General features: G+C 44.2%; 1 protein-coding gene across 11 annotated transcripts in view; it reads left to right on the top strand.

Moving 5' to 3' along the window:
• SLC15A2 (solute carrier family 15 member 2) overlaps positions 1–15,398 on the top strand; it is an 80,754-nt gene that overhangs the window by 38,123 nt on the left and 27,233 nt on the right. For 10 of the 11 annotated variants that reach the window (XR_008467779.1, XM_054209517.1, XM_054209515.1 and 7 more), the window contains 8 exons: positions 1,860–1,941; positions 3,893–4,018; positions 4,832–4,996; positions 7,681–7,727; positions 9,384–9,494; positions 10,912–11,008; positions 13,430–13,576; positions 14,621–14,725. Coding sequence is in view for 9 of the 11 variants with exons in the window: in XM_054209517.1 (XP_054065492.1) it covers positions 1,860–1,941; positions 3,893–4,018; positions 4,832–4,996; positions 7,681–7,727; positions 9,384–9,494; positions 10,912–11,008; positions 13,430–13,576; positions 14,621–14,725 (880 nt within the window). In the remaining 2 variants the exon portion in view is untranslated. Of the gene's footprint in view, positions 1–1,859; positions 1,942–3,892; positions 4,019–4,831; positions 4,997–7,680; positions 7,728–9,383; positions 9,495–10,911; positions 11,009–13,429; positions 13,577–14,620; positions 14,726–15,398 lie in introns of those variants that run through there. The other variant, XR_008467780.1, reaches the window with a different exon arrangement.

The raw sequence follows: 15,398 nt of genomic DNA, 5'->3' as shown, positions 1-15,398 counted from the left end.
TTCCATATGCCCTGGAAATTCTAGAGGGGAAAATTCAGTGATGTTGGATTCTCCTCTGCACAGACATTCCCTGAAAGCAGATGTTCATGAACAGTGCCTCTTCGAATTTGATCAACATGTTCTTCACCTTATCCCCTATATCAGCCCTAAATAATTCCCTCCCTGAAAGGTCCCTGTGCGGCCAAATTCACTGTCCCACGTGGGCTACATGTGGCGTTGTGAAAGCAGATTCCACACTAGAATCTGCACCAATGAGTACATAAGGGAATTTCCGTATGGCCCAAACACTTTATTCCAAGCGTATGTTAGCAAGAAGTGCAGTGTAATAGGAGCAGACCTCCAGGTTGGTTCTGAGACTGACTTTATGCATTTTGGGGGATTTTACTTCAAGAGTATCTGTAGTCTGCCTCTGTGGACTGATGCCCTTTAGCAGTGAGAGTATGTTATGTGCACTCATGGAGTGCCTCTGGCAGTGCAGTTTCAGCTGAAAGGAGCCCAGTTTCCATGCTCCAGCACCACTTCTCAACGTGGGAAGGGAGAATGGAGTGGGAGATTGGCTTAAAAAGCATGTTCCCAATCCAAACTAAAATGCTGGATAGACAAAACCACATAAAATGGGGATGGAAGGAGCCTCATAGGCCTACTCCTTCACCCTGCTGATCCTCCACCGTCATGCTGAATTACTTGCACCTAAAGACATATCAAAGACATTGGCCAGCCCTGCAATGGTGCCCTTTGGAGGACACACATCAGAAGCTGTGCTTTTCCGTGCTACCTCAGTGTGAGTCCGTGCCCTGGACTGAGCCACAAATTGACAGAAAGCTTCCTGCCTGATGATCAGTTCACAGACTAGTTCACCCAACAGCACAAACTCGTGCACCGATCAGGACTGAATGCCATGCTGGTTCTGGCCCCTGCATGTGGGATACGAACAGGCTCCTATCCAGTTTACCTGTAGAAGTGGCTGTGGAAATGCTGTAGCCTGCAGGAAGTTAGCCTATGTGGCTGCAAAAGTTTGTGCTACAAAATCCTAATGCAGCACTGAAGATCAAAACAATTTTTTTTATTACAAGATGCAAGCAGTAAATATTTTCTTATCCCAGGGCATATAACTGAGAGGCAAAATTTGCATTCCTAATCTGGATTTCCCACAGCCCAGTCAATCTGGAATGTGAATTCAGACCATTGCAAATAGTGGAGACCACTGAATCTAGAACCAGATTTGTTTCAAGTCTCAAAAACTCAGTGCAGAGTTTGGACCTGCTGTTCTGGACCTATTTTATTCTGCTTTATATCAGATTGTCTCATGTAACTCTGGTAGAGTTGCACTAGTTTTGCTCTGAGTTCAGAAGGAAGCTCTCTATTCTGTAGAAATGTAAATGTATTGGCATGAGAAATAACCCAGAATGATGCTACAGATGGTCAGAAACATTGATGACACAAACTATACATTTTTCTTCTCATTCCTCCTGCTAAGTAGCATGCTGCTTTTCTTTTGCCTTTCCCAAAAGGGACTTGAAGATATTTCATTTCTAGTGCTCCTTCCAACATCGTAGGTTAACATAGTGCCATGAGCTATTCCCACTAGAAGAGCTAGGAACGAGATAATACGAAACTTGCAAGTAAAGAGCTTTTTTTCATGGCATATCAGTTTTAATTGGCCTCAGTGCTGGCCTCATACAGAATAATAGAATAGTTTTAAGTTAAATGATTGGCAATTTAAATAGCATGTCATCCCCAGTGCCACCTCTTGGACAGTTTATTACATGGTTTTGGCACATCTTTGGCTCTGAGGAATAGTATTCTATGTTTTATATTACTTTTTTTTCTTAATGGCACCTATTTCATTTACTCCATAGACCTATTAGGAAAATGGCAACAGGTATGATCCTTGCAGGGGTGGCGTTTGGACTTGCAGCCATTGTAGAAATCAAAATAAATGTAAGTATAGCACAAGGGATTCCTCAGAAATACTTTTTTTCCCTGGGTTATTTTTATTGATCCGTATTAGATAATCCTTTTGACCATTGTGTTCCTTGATTATAATTTTTAATATGTTCTTTGCAATTAAGCATACTGACCCAGTGGCTAATGATAATTCTTACGTTGTCTACTTTTCCCTCTCTCTCTTTCTGTCTCTCTCTCTCTCTCTGTCTTTTTCTCTCTTTCTAGTCTTTGCAGTTGTGCTGTGCCAGTCATCTGTATTGGTCTATATTCTAGATTTCCATCGTCAAAAGTGCTTGACAGACATCTAGTTAATGCTAGTGATTAATTCCCAAAAGGTAGTCTGTTCTCTCTCCTATTTCTTGCTGTAGCTTTTACTGTTGGGGTGGGCTGTATATGTGTAGTGGTTTTGGTTTTTTAATTTAATTCCTTTCCTCCTTTAGGGTGTGTTTTTTTTACAAGTAAACTGATTCTCCAGTGAGGCAGGTGAATTCAGTCACTTCTGTAGTCACAGGCATCGGGGACTGCCAGGCATCCCCAGACAGGATGGTAGCAAATCTCTTGTAAATTCGATGTTAGCCCCTGCAGATTTGTACCATTTGTTTCTGGCTTGTGACCAACCTTGTGCAGACTTTGGCTGACCTTTGGCTCACACAAGTTACAGTAGGATTAATTTTTAAAGCTTCCAGGTATACTTAAAATGTTCTGTTAGAGTGGCTGGCAGACAGCCCTGGATTAACATCTGCTGGTTCCTCAGGTGAATCCCCTGACAAGTCTCCTGCTGAAATGAGACTTTGTGGGTTCAGGTCTTCTTCCCGATCTCTTTACATGAGCAAAGAAATGCTGTCATTGTCACCACCAGCAGTTCTGGCCTAGCACTGAAAGTCTGCTCTGGCTGTGGGGTGACTCCTCTGGGCAGAGACAAGGTGAGTTAGATGTTCCCCCCTGCCTGTGCATGGAAATTTTACCCTGAAGGCCAGTAAAAGCTCTAGCAAAGACTGGGATAGGATGGCCCATCTTGGCTTGGCTGTGGGTAGTGCAGGTGAAAAGCCATAGTAACGCGATTTGCTGGATATCATTAACAGGCCTGTTGGTCTGGAGCAGCATATGGGTACAGGGAAATCAGTGTCACCCTATCTTCTCTGACAGTGTGTCTCCCCACTGACTTAGGTTCAAACTACCCTGCCTGCAATACCCAACTTATAGGATGAGGTAGAAGAAAAGTTAATAGCTCTGAAGTATTGCTGGCAGCTACTTGAAAATAAAGTGAGAAAAGAGAGAAGTTTACAAAAAAAAATGCATTTTAGATCTCTAGATAGTACAAAGCTGATGCTGATTGAAATACTCTTTCTAGGAAATGTTTCCTGACAGAAAGAGATACCTCTGTGCTGGAGGCACCGTCCTCCCTTTCTCAGAAAACAGGGAGTAAGATCTATACAGTTGGCTGTTAGATAGCACGGTGTCAAGTGATGCAAAAGCACCAATTACAGACATGGAGCTGGACTGGGATTTTCAAAACTGCTTAGCTTCTGGCCTAATTCTTTTCCCAGTCACTGACTGCAGTGGGAAATAATTATTCTGGTCACTGCTTTTGAAAGCTAAGCACAATTTTTTCCGTTCTGATATGGCAGTTGGTTAAATCCAGACACTAGGGAGCTGTATAATAAATGGAGTGACTTTGTTCTACCTGCCCAGCAGTTGTGTAGCCTGTAGTCTTACAGGTGTGACAACCAGTTTTTGGGAGGAACGACAGGTTGGCTATTCAGCTACTATGAGGAAACCTCCCTAAATAAGATTTATGTTCAGTTTTCTCTCATTACAACTTTGGATGAGGAAGGGATGGAAGAGTTTCGTTACAGAGAGGAAGACTATTATGGCTAAAAATGAAGAGATATTAAAGTGCTAATAAAGCATACAGATGGCACTTAAAGCCTTTTACTTTAATTAGGAAACTGATATGCCTCGACTTGTCCCAGAAGAGAGTTTAATTCGGGTCCTGAATTTGGCAAAGAACCCTGTTCAAGTAACAATCCAAGACCGGGACCTATTTCAGCAGCCTGTGGAGGCTTTTCAGGTAAGCACTTATTTGTGCCTGTATGGCCTGACTTGCATCCCATTGAAGAAAGGGTGGGATTTTTTTCAGGTACTTTCTAATAAAGCCCACAGATGCTAGAGCTTGTTTTCCTCTACTGCCTTAGAAATGCATGGGAATAGCTTTAAAAATAGAGCATATTGTCTCCATTGATGAGACAGAAATGGAAACTTTGGAGACATATTTCCATGGCAAAGGAGGAAATGACTAACTACATTCACCTGTAATCAGGAATAGAATAAAGGATAATTGTCCTGACATGAGCACGTAGCATATGAGCATTCAGCTCACATATCTCAGTGCTCAGACTGGGCAATGAGATCCCATTGCTGCTGGGATCTGGATAGCATCTGAAAAGTACTTAGTTGCAAAGGAGGAAAGAAACAGGAAGGCAATTAACTGGGCATGGACACTGGGCTGATTCCTATTTCAGCTTCCAGTTTACTTTACAGGTCAGGCTAGTTTGAGACTCAGCCCAGCAGTTCGTAGGCCACCAGCTGCCTGCCATGTTTTGGATGTGGTCCCATCGAGGCACAGCAGGGCCAGGGCAAAGGATAGCTGTGTAGGCAGAAGGTGTGCCCTGGCCTTCGGGTTACATCCAGCAAGGAAAGGTCCTCCAGGCTCTGGCTTCACCAGCCCAAAGCCTATAGATCAACATAGTCCTGTAGAAGACAGCTCTGACTGTTAACCTCTCTGTAGAGGCTTCCTTGAAGAGAGGACAGGGTTACACTTGGTGGGAAGAGCCAGATCCTTTCTCATCTAAAGAAAGTATAACCAAGTTTGTTTTTTCCACAGAACCCAGCTGAGTACTCAAAATTAATATTGAATGGAGAACAACAGAGCCTTCACTTTACCCTGCAACATCAAGGACTGTCTCTTGCTTTTAACTACACCGTGAAGGAAAAATCAGTATACAGCTTAATTGTTTTTGAGGCAGAAGGAAGCCTATCAAGCCGCTTAGTGAGTGTGGGAGTGAAGTGTAAATACAGTATTAATTCAATGGCTGTGATGATACAATGGAGTAATAGGCTCATTAATTCATTTGCTCAGTTTCAGTGTCTGTCTGATTGCTCTCAGTTGCTCTAAACCTGACTTCTTAGCTTGCGGCACTGGATCTGTACACATTTCTGCTGGTTGATTAATGGAGGCGTTATGGCATCTGAGGGTTTCTGGGCACACTTTAATCCAGTGAATGCTGCAGTGGGAGAGCAGAGTCATGCCTGCTAGGCAGGAGAGCTTGGGAAAGCTAAGGAAACAGAGCGCCAGAGATTTTCCCCCAAAGATGGTTCTATAAAGCAAAGATATTAAAGAGGCTCTAGGGCTGGGCATGGAATAAAAGCATCAGAGGAATGATTCCAGGTTTAGTTATTGCGTGTGTTTAGTGAAAATGCACAGAAGGCCCATTTGTTTTGCTGAACAGAATAAATGATTAAGCTCGTTTCAGGCTCTGCAGCAGAGCGGGCTGCGTTTGGACTTCTGTGTATTGCCACAACAATCAGAGAGAGGCATATGGGATGTATAGGGCTGGATTCTGATATCTTTTACATGCAGCTGTATGCCGAGAAGCTCACTTGAAATGTATAGTGTTATTGCACATTGTGGCAGGTGTGTATGTATGTGTGTAAATGCCATCAGAATCGATCCTCATACTAAAATATCAATTCTCTTTGCAGTTCCTCAGCCTCCTACCTTGCAGGGTTGCTGTACTAAGCATTCAATATTATATAGTAGAAATCACATAACTGTCTTTAAAAATGGGGAGTTTTAGGAATTTATTTTTTCCTAACATTGGGGGTTTTTTATGCTTTATGGTTTCGAGCCTGTCTCCTGTTATCACACAATGTTGTTAAGTTTCCCTGTGACCCTGATGGCTGTGTGCTGTTACCTTAAGGAATGGATACTCGAACAGTGATTTTTGTAGAGTCCTTATGAAGAGAAAGCCTGTGACAGGGTGGAGCAAAGCAATCTCTGAGCTTCAGTACATCTCTGTGCTGCCCCAGCTATCTAGTCTGTGCTTAAATTAACGCCCACCCTGGCATGGGCAGGCTCCCACGCACTGGGGAACAGCAGTGCTGTTGGGTGATGCTGTTGACCTGTCATTCTTAGCTGTAGATAAGGGAGATGTGGAAGACAGTGTGATAAGTAATGCTCACTTTTCCAGCATTGCAACATGAGGAAGGCAATGTCAGCATCACTGCTGTGTTGCAGGACTTGCCCTGGAGTAGCCATGGCCCATGCCATCCTCCCTCACTGCTGGGTTTGGGCCCCTCACTCAGATGGGGGTGTTTTCCTGGAAGGAGCCAATCTGAAATTGGTTTCTTCTCCTTTGTGGGCTGTTGAGTGGGCAGGAAATGAATTTGAGAGCTCTAGGGATTGTCGATGGAAGTGAGTAATGATTTGACTGGCCTGTCTGCAATGAACTAGAGTGTTGATTCCATGTGTCTCCCATGGAAAAAAATATGTTGTTGTTTATTATTTATTGCTGTGACATTTATTATTCACTGTAGGTATTTATTATTTAGGGCATACATCATTTGTAGATCAGCATATCACACTGAAGTACAATAGACATTTTATAGGTATACTGAAATTCTGTATCCTTGGTCTCAGAAGCCCAGGGTTGAACATCAGGAAGAAAGTGTGGAGAAAGGGCTAGAAAATTTTAAGAGAAATCCAGTTTCTGAAGGTAGATTCAGTCCCTTTTGGCTTGTCTGGGTTCCGTCTGTGGGCTGCACAAATTGAAATTGTCCTGCCAGCTTAAGTGGACATGGCAGAACTGTGGATTTCTACCAGCCAAGACCTTGCTCCATATTCTATTTCTGTGACATTCAGTCTTCAGGGTAGGGCTGTGTCTCTACTGTCTTTTTTCAGCATTGTACACCGAATAGACTCTTCTTGAAAGAGTGTAGATCATGTTAAGTATTGAGCTGATGCTCTAGCTGTGATCTCCAGGAGAGGCACTCTCACTCCCCAGTGTGCCCAACCAGATGGCCATTTCAGAGGTGTGTCTGCAGAGACTGTGGGCACAAACAAGCTCAGTGCACTTGGTCTCACCTGCTCTCTGCTAGCACCATACAACAGTTTAATCTCTTGAGTATCGGGAGTCAGGGGAAATATGAGTGATACATGATGATCAGAATAGTAACCTAGCAGTTCCTCTTGGCTTTAGGCTTCTGTGAAGTCTATGAGTATGCCAAGAACCAAGATCTGAAAGTTAGGCAGTTGCAGGTTTTGTAGGAGTAAGGCACTCATGTTTAATTGCAATTAGTCATTGAAAGCGGCTAATGTGGATAATGGTCTCTTGCTATCTTCAGATGAAGAAAAATACTTTTTTGGAGGGTGTTACATGCCTCAGTAGAAGGGTGACTGGCTGGAACTCTGTAGCCTTAGTTACGCAGGAGATGGGGAGAAAAAAGGTATGATCTCATCTTAAGCCCTCGCTGGAGCTGAAATTTTGCCATTGGCTTCATCATACCAGGACTTCACTTCTGTGGCCTGATGTCAAGCTTATGTGAGAGTCCAGTCGATTTCCATGGGGTTTGCAACACATGTTTAACTCCACAGACACTAGTATTTCCTGCTACACATTATTTATAAGGAGGCATTAATAAATATATTTGATTTCTTTTTTCCCCCCTCTTTAGATTACAGACTTGGAAGCAAAGCCAGAAAATGGTTTGGCAGCTGTTAGGTAGGAATGGCTTTTTTTGAGGATTTGGAGATGGTGGGGTGAGGGAAACTGCTTATATCTAATGCAAGCTGTATGTAACATAACCCAGATGTTCTCAGGTTGGAATCTAGTCCACACTTCTCATGCAAGACTTGGGTGTCAGCTGCGGAGGCTTGACAGGGTGTCACCTCCCACATTTGCCATGCAGAGCTGAGCGTTATTGCTGCTTACTGCCTAGGATAGTCTGGGCTGAGATGGCACCATAAAAGATCTTCTCCCTTTGGAAGAGTGGTAAATTCATCTCACTGTGTCCCACCTCTTTGGGAAAGAAAGAGAAGAAGCAATCTGGAAAGGAGCTGTTGCCATCTATACTCTGCAAACTGGCCAACCCATGACGTTCGTTTATCTCACCCAGCCTCACGCACAATGCTTTACTAAATTGGATACAGCAGTAATTTTACGTCCTCGTAAACAATTCAACTGGGCATTGGGCTCTGCTTAAGCGGCTAGTCTACTTTCCAGAACTAGTCCATGAACAGTCCTGTGCTGGTCTGCACTGAAATGCCATCTCACTGATGTCACAGTTACCTCCAGCGCCACATCACCAGACTTATGCGAGGCTGCTGAGGTGCAGAAGAAGCAGATTTGCAAAGAAAAAAAAAAAAGGATATTCCTGCTAGACTTTGTGGAGGATTTGGGCAAGCTGCAATTAAAAAAAAATCAACCAAAACCCAGCCAAACAAAAAAAAACCCGAAAAACTTTAGAGAGTATAAAACAATGACCAACTCCCTTATCTGAAAGCCCGTGTTGACAGTAGCAGGAGAGCAGTATCTCTTCATAGCCGTGGTTTGTGAAGGCTTCTACTGACTACACACCGCCTTGGAGACTTGATTAATACCTGCAGTCAGGAATGTTTTGCATTTTCCTGTGAACATTCTTGACAAAATCCCAAAACTTCCCCTTCAAAAATTTGCCAAGAGGTTTCACTATTTTTCCACTAAAAAGTTACTTTTGTTAAGCACTTGACTATCTTCAGGGATTTCATCCCCATTTTAAGAACGGAAAACCAAAATATTTTAAACAGTCAGATCAAATGAAAAGGGTTTGGGTTTGCTAATGTTTTTTGAGTTGTCAAAAGGAAACTGTCTTTTGTCTATGAAAAAGTATATAAACACTGCACGAAAAATACCCAAACCTGAACATTCCCATGAAAGCTTTGGTTTTGATGAAAAGCTCTAGAAAAACTTTTGCTAGAAAACTCTTTTCTTGTTGGTAGAAACTCCTTGGAAAGTATGCCAGCATGGTGCACACACTCATCAGGAAACCCAACTTCATAATTTCCTGGGGTGGGCTGGGGCTCTGTCATCTCCAACAGCCACAGAACAATCTTTGAAAGTCACTGAAAAGAGATTGCCTGGAAGTCCTAACCCACAAAAAGTGAGGGTCACTTTTCGCAGGAGTAAGAGGGCAAAATTACACAGCAGGGAAAACTAATCTTATATTGAAAAACTGGACAACGAATTGGGCAAGTATTTTGTTAGCTTGCAGGAGAGTCTGTCATAACTTTATGGAGTTACAGAATGCTTTGGGAGAGAGAGCACACTTCTCCTCAAGTGTCTGATAATATGCTTTTCCTGCCCTGTCTGACAACCCAATGAAATATGCTTTCTTTGCAGATTCATTAATGGTTTGAGTCAAGATGTTAACCTCACCATTGACAGCAAACGGTTCATTGCTGTTCAGAAGAACTACAGTGCTTCTGAGTACTCACTGCTAGAAAGGGACAAGTAAGTTTCCCTTGCTGTGCTGAAGGTTCTTGCTGAGGCCTTTCCTTGGATACAATGGGGCTTTTCTTGGATGAATAGCAAAACCTTCATTGCTATTGCCTTGGCGTTGGGTTGTGGGTGCAGATATAATGCATTGCTGCTTTTGTAAAAAACAGAATTATTGACTCTGCACAGAGCAGGTGCTCTGGGACACTCGTGTGTGTGCAGAAGCACCATGCATTTAGTTTGCAAAGTGTACAAGCCAAAGGACAGCAAATCAGTATCTCTGTGTGCAATACGCACTTGAATAGATTCAGCCTCCAAACAGTGTCTGAGATAGCTCCCTTCCCATGGCTGTTATTGCTTTGGTAAGACAAAATCAGTAGGGACAAAGTTTGGAAACTTTATTCCCATGACACGAGTATAATGACATCCTAATTTAGGCCATAATCTGACTTTTCTCACAGTCAGGTCAGGGGAATTTTGGAAACCCAAAAAGCCTTTTGAAGAAGTCTTGATACAGCACCTAACTTTCTCTGAGTTTTTATCCACATTCTGTGGGGGCCTGGAGGGAAAAAGCAAGCCGTTCCTGTGCATCTGTCAGCAGAGTAAGGTGGGACACGGTAAAGTCCCCCCTGCCATTTGATGCCTGCTCTATTTTGATATTCTCTCAGGCCCAAGCTCTTAGTGTTAGTGTGCTCTCAGGGAAAGGGTAATTCATATTCCACACTACAAAGCATTGGTATGTGGGCTGGTAACATCGAGTAACATTACATGGCTTTGCAGGCTGGGCTTGTTAGACAGGGGCTCCATATGGCCTTGGTTTGGCAGCTTTGGAGTTGGCTCTTGTAGGGTATTTCTGGCATTTGCAATGTTTCAAAACAAGCTTCATGGCTTTTCTCTGCATCAGCTCCATCCAAAATATTTATTGCTGCAATTTAGTAGGGTGCAGCAGCCGTTGTGGCAATGCTGCTGAGCCTCTGTGCCATCTCACACATCCAAAATCAGAAAAACAAATATGAAGGCTAATTTGCTTTATTGAAAGGAAACAAAGTGGCTTGTGGATGCATAGCTCTGATTTCCTGAAGGCTGCTTGAGCTTGGCTAACTTGTCTGGCCCACAGTTCCTGAAGCAGTGGAGAAAAGTTTGAAAGGAAAATAAACCTGAGGGGGAAAAAAAGCAGTGCTAGGAAGAAGCAGAAGCCATTTAAAAACGTTAGCAACAGCCCAGGTCATTAGGTGAACTCCGGTCAGTGCCTAAGTGTTTCTGGAAGGAAAAGATGGCAAGTACTCTAGTAATCGCCTTACATAAACATGACTGCAGCTTTACATCATACATCCTCCCTACTCCATTGTAGGGGCATGTTTGATAACGGCTGCTGTGTGCTCTTTGTCTGTGGGACTAACTTGGAAATACTGTACTTCATCATTGTATCTAGGTACAATAATGGAAAATGCATAACTGAAACGGGAGAGTTCACCATGGAGCTAGGGCTGCTCGACTTCGGCGCATCATACACCGTTGTGATAACTAACGTAAGTGTCCCTGTGGCAGTAACAAGCTCCTTCTGTTCTAGTCTCTGCCAGTGCTACTGTTCTTATGTTTGCGACTGTCACTTGCTTTCTCTACCCTGTGAGACCTGGGCAGTAGCCATCTGAAGGCAGTTCATTATACAAGGGACAGTAAAAGGTACTTGTTCCACCTTCCACTGTGACCTTGTCAGATCTCATGGGTTAAACAAGTAAGATCTTTTGCGTGATGGAAATCCTCCATGGAAAATCATGTGATCTGTGGTTTGTGCTGGTCTCATGCCATCCTTGTTCAGTTAACATTGACCCAGTGCACTGCAAAGAGCTATTACAGTCTGCCAAGAGCTGACTCTGCATGTGGTCTTTAAAATACTGTACCTGGTGGTACCTCACACCTGAAAAAACTCTGCAGAAGCAGTCTGCTGTATCCACACATTTAACTTACTGATCTAAAGGCTGATCTTCCAAGACTTGTGGATTGTGCATGGGAGAAAGAGGGACATGTTGAGGGAGGAGGTTGGTGAGATTGTACATCTGCTTTTCCTCCTCTCACTGTCTGTACAGCTCATTTGGAGCCTAGTGTAAAGTCAAGGCATGGTTTTCTGAACAACCTAGCCCTGATGGGGCGTGAGCGCTGCTGAGAGGGTGGATTCCTTTCCCTGCCTGCCAGCCTCTTAGGCATGCTGCTCCAACCCTGGTCCAGCTGGCAGGAGCCACGGAGATGAACGTGATCAGCTTGGTTCCCATTTTAACCTTTCCACTGCACAGGCACACAGACAAACCAGGTCTGACATAACACACTGCTAAGCTGCCCTCTGGGACTTTGACTACTGTGTTGTGATGAGCAGAGCAAAGTGTTGTCAGCTACTCCCTGGCAGTAACATCTCCCTGTTGGGCAATTAATAGGAGCTGCTCATGTCTGCAGAGTCCAAATACGTAGGGGGAAAAATATAGCTGCAAAGCACCTGGCGTTTTTTTTTAACTCCAGTATCTGGAGTGGGATATACAGTCCTGGAGGGAACAGGCAGATGCTGCCATCTGTGAGTCCAGAGATTTGCATACATAAACCACATATACATTTGAAGTGGCACTGGCCAGACCCTTCCTCCATAGCTGCAAGCCTCTTTCCCCAGATGAGAAACCAAGAAGTTACATGAAGAATATTTGATTAAGAATATTGCCCCATAGCCTCTGGTAATGCAACTGAATCGGGGCCAGTAGAGGTAGATGTGTCCCGCGTCACTGAGGTCAAGGATTCCAGCATTTACCCACCTACAAAAGTCCCTGCTGTAGCCATGGCTGCTCAGGGGTGTTTCTGTGCCTCAGCCCTTCTGGACCCTGTGCTAGTCCTTTAATCTTTTTGACCCTCTTTTTCCATCTCTTTCCCTGCGGGTTCCTCCTTCTGTAGAGAGTTAGTTTGCTCCAGGCCAAGTTAATTTTTAATTATTGGAGTGATTTGTACTGAGCCCTGCTCCTCTGCCAGGAGCGCTATATAGAAGAACTAAGAATGCAATATATTAGTCTGCTAATGTGGCTGAACTGTGATACTTAAATCATGGGGATGCTGCCTTCTACTCATCCTTCCTCAGTGTGCAGTTATAGTATGGTGCTTGTGACATTTCTTTATGGGCTAAAGAGCAATGCACAGCTCTCCTCTCACCCCTTTTAGCTTGCTAAAATACAGTCTCTTGATTTGCCTCCCTGCATGGTGATTAAGTACATCTCGTAAACATCCCTTGTATTTTCCCAACTACTCTCCTTAAACACAGGGTTTTCTGCCTGAAGTCATTTCAGCCTAGTGCTTTCCTGGCTACTAGTCAAATCTCTCTGCCTCTGAGCCTCTGTGCACCAGAGGCAGTGTTAATTGCACCTTGGAGAGCAAACAAAAAGAATTGGGAATACAACTACCGTAACTATCTGAATACGTCTGATATGGGGCAGTCTCTGGTAATCTTGGTATTCCTGAAGTGGATTTATTTGAGCGTCACTGTTATCGTAGGGGAGTTGTACTGTGCCAGTGAAATGGGAGCAGTGGCCACATGGAAGCAATGAGCATTTACCCTCTTGTCCTGTTCTGGCCTTGGGGACAGCAGCTGGTCACAGGCTCTGCAGAAGCACCACACAGGCTTTTCCCAGTCCCACTACAGAAGGCAACTTCTTTGTTTGTAATAACTAATGCAACTCTTGTAGCACATGAATGAGCTGGGATGCTTCCATCCTGTCACCTCTGCCCCCTGCAGGAAAAGTCAGCCTGTTCCCCACAGGCTTGGAAATGGCAGGGGTCAGACACAGAGTTTTGCTTCCAGGGCAGAGCTTTGCTTCCAACTTTACTTAAAACTTCATTTTGGTAAATTTGCTCTTGGAGTCCAGGCTAAGAAGGATATGATCTTTGAGCGGCTAATCAATGTACCTTTATTTTCCTGCTAGGTTTCTGGAGGTGCTGTTAAGACATGGAAGTCAGAAGACATCAAAGCCAACAATGTCCATATGGCTTGGCAGTTACCACAATACTTATTAATATCTGCTGGGGAGGTGATGTTCTCCATTACAGGTCTGGCCTTCTCCTATTCTCAGGTACTCGACTTAAAGATAAGGGGCTTACAATTAGACTTCAGGATTTATTCCTGCATCTGCCATTGACTTGTAATACGTCCTTTGGCATGACACTTACTGACAAAGTTATCTGTGCTTCAGCTAAAAGTGGGATTATAACACCATTTGCTGGCTCCTCTCAAGCTAATGAATTCATACTCTGAAGATACCTGTTCTCAGTTATGCTCAGGAAACTCCTTTTCTAGTAAAGCTGAGAACATAGAACAGAACTGGATGGAAGTGTATTTTAATGTCAAAGCTCTGAATACTGTAATATCAGGTTTTTCTCCCAGTGAAACATTTTGTGGTATGTATTTTGCAGTGATAAAAAGGCAAAGGAATCTCAAGGACTACACGGTGGCATAGGGGCTTGGAACCTGCTTTAAGCTGAGAGATTGAAAGGGTCTAAGCCTACCTGAGTCTGTAACAAGGGAGCAAGGGGTAATGAGTATGCAAGGAATGGTTTGACTGTGGTAGACTGTGTTGTCTGGGAGAAGGTTTATGAGAAGAGAGGACTGAGACATTACAAGACCAAAAAGATGAAGCTGCTCAAATTTATCCTTGGAGTAAAGTGAAGATGTTTATCAATGAGGGCAGTTAATACAGTGGGATGATCTGTCATGGGATATGGAAAATTTGTCATCAGCAAGAAGCTTAACATCAAGATTCAGTCTCTTTTCCAAAGGTGTCCAGCCACATGGCACCAGAATCCAAGCTGTAGGCTTGTTGTGTGTCTTCCTGGGCTTCCTGATCTTACAGTTTCAGATGATGCAGGTTGAGGATGATCAGGATCCAGCTCTGCAACATCAGCATCTCCTCCTTCTTCTTGTGTCCTCCTGGAGGACATGTTTCAAAAGCTCCTTTTATGCAGTTGTTGAGATTAACCATTCTACACAGAGGAAATTCCATCATCTCCTCCTAGGCTAAGCCTGGGAACACCTACACCGGACAGGACATCACAAGGGTGAACCAGGGCAGAAGGGCACAGCATGATACCCACTGATTAGGCCCTTCTCCTCTTTTCAGTCTCCAGCCAGCATGAAGTCGGTGCTGCAGGCAGGCTGGCTGCTCACAGTGGCTGTTGGGAATACCCTTGTGCTCATTGTTGCACAGGCCGCGCCAATGGCACAGGTATGCTTTGGCTTTTAAAACAGAGGTGATGCTTTAAAACAGGCACTGGATGGTGCTTCTGGGTGTCCATGTCCTGAAGGCACAGCTTCTCTGCACAGCCCCAGGTTCCAGCAACGGAGTTATGGCAGCCTGCACCAAGCTACCTCCCAACCAGGGCTCTGCTTTGCCCTCAACAGTGATGCCCTCTGGATCAGTGACTTTCCCTAAGCCCCACAGTGGCAGTAAATAATACTGTGACCTGCACTGCGATAACACTGCTGGATCTCAGCTCTAGGCAAGCAGGCTGTATTTGGGCCTGGAGCTTAGACACAATGCCAGCCACGCGTTGCAGTTGCTTACCAAAAGCAGCTAGCCTTCATCCAGCTAGCCCAGTGGGCAGGCAGCCTCTTCAGGTGTCTAGCTGGGGACTCCTTCAGGGCCAGCTGCCCATAGCACTGCTGAGATGTTGGGTTTGCATAGGGAGGTTGTGGTGCAGGGCTTGTTTAATTCAAGCTATCAGATTTCTGGGATGGTGGCATTAAGGTGTGAACTGGGGCTTGTTTCTGGCTAACATGAAACTGCCTCTCCCAAAGGCATCTTGGGGGCAAAAGGCCCAGGCAGGTACGTTCCAGTCAGGACAGATTTCTAAGAAAAGATTTAATGAAATCAGTCCATTTTAACTGGCTTGTTTCAA

The sequence above is a fragment of the Rissa tridactyla genome, chromosome 7 (assembly GCF_028500815.1).
Source record: "Rissa tridactyla isolate bRisTri1 chromosome 7, bRisTri1.patW.cur.20221130, whole genome shotgun sequence".
NCBI lineage: Eukaryota > Metazoa > Chordata > Aves > Charadriiformes > Laridae > Rissa > Rissa tridactyla.
This window is presented reverse-complemented; position numbering and strand designations above follow the sequence as displayed.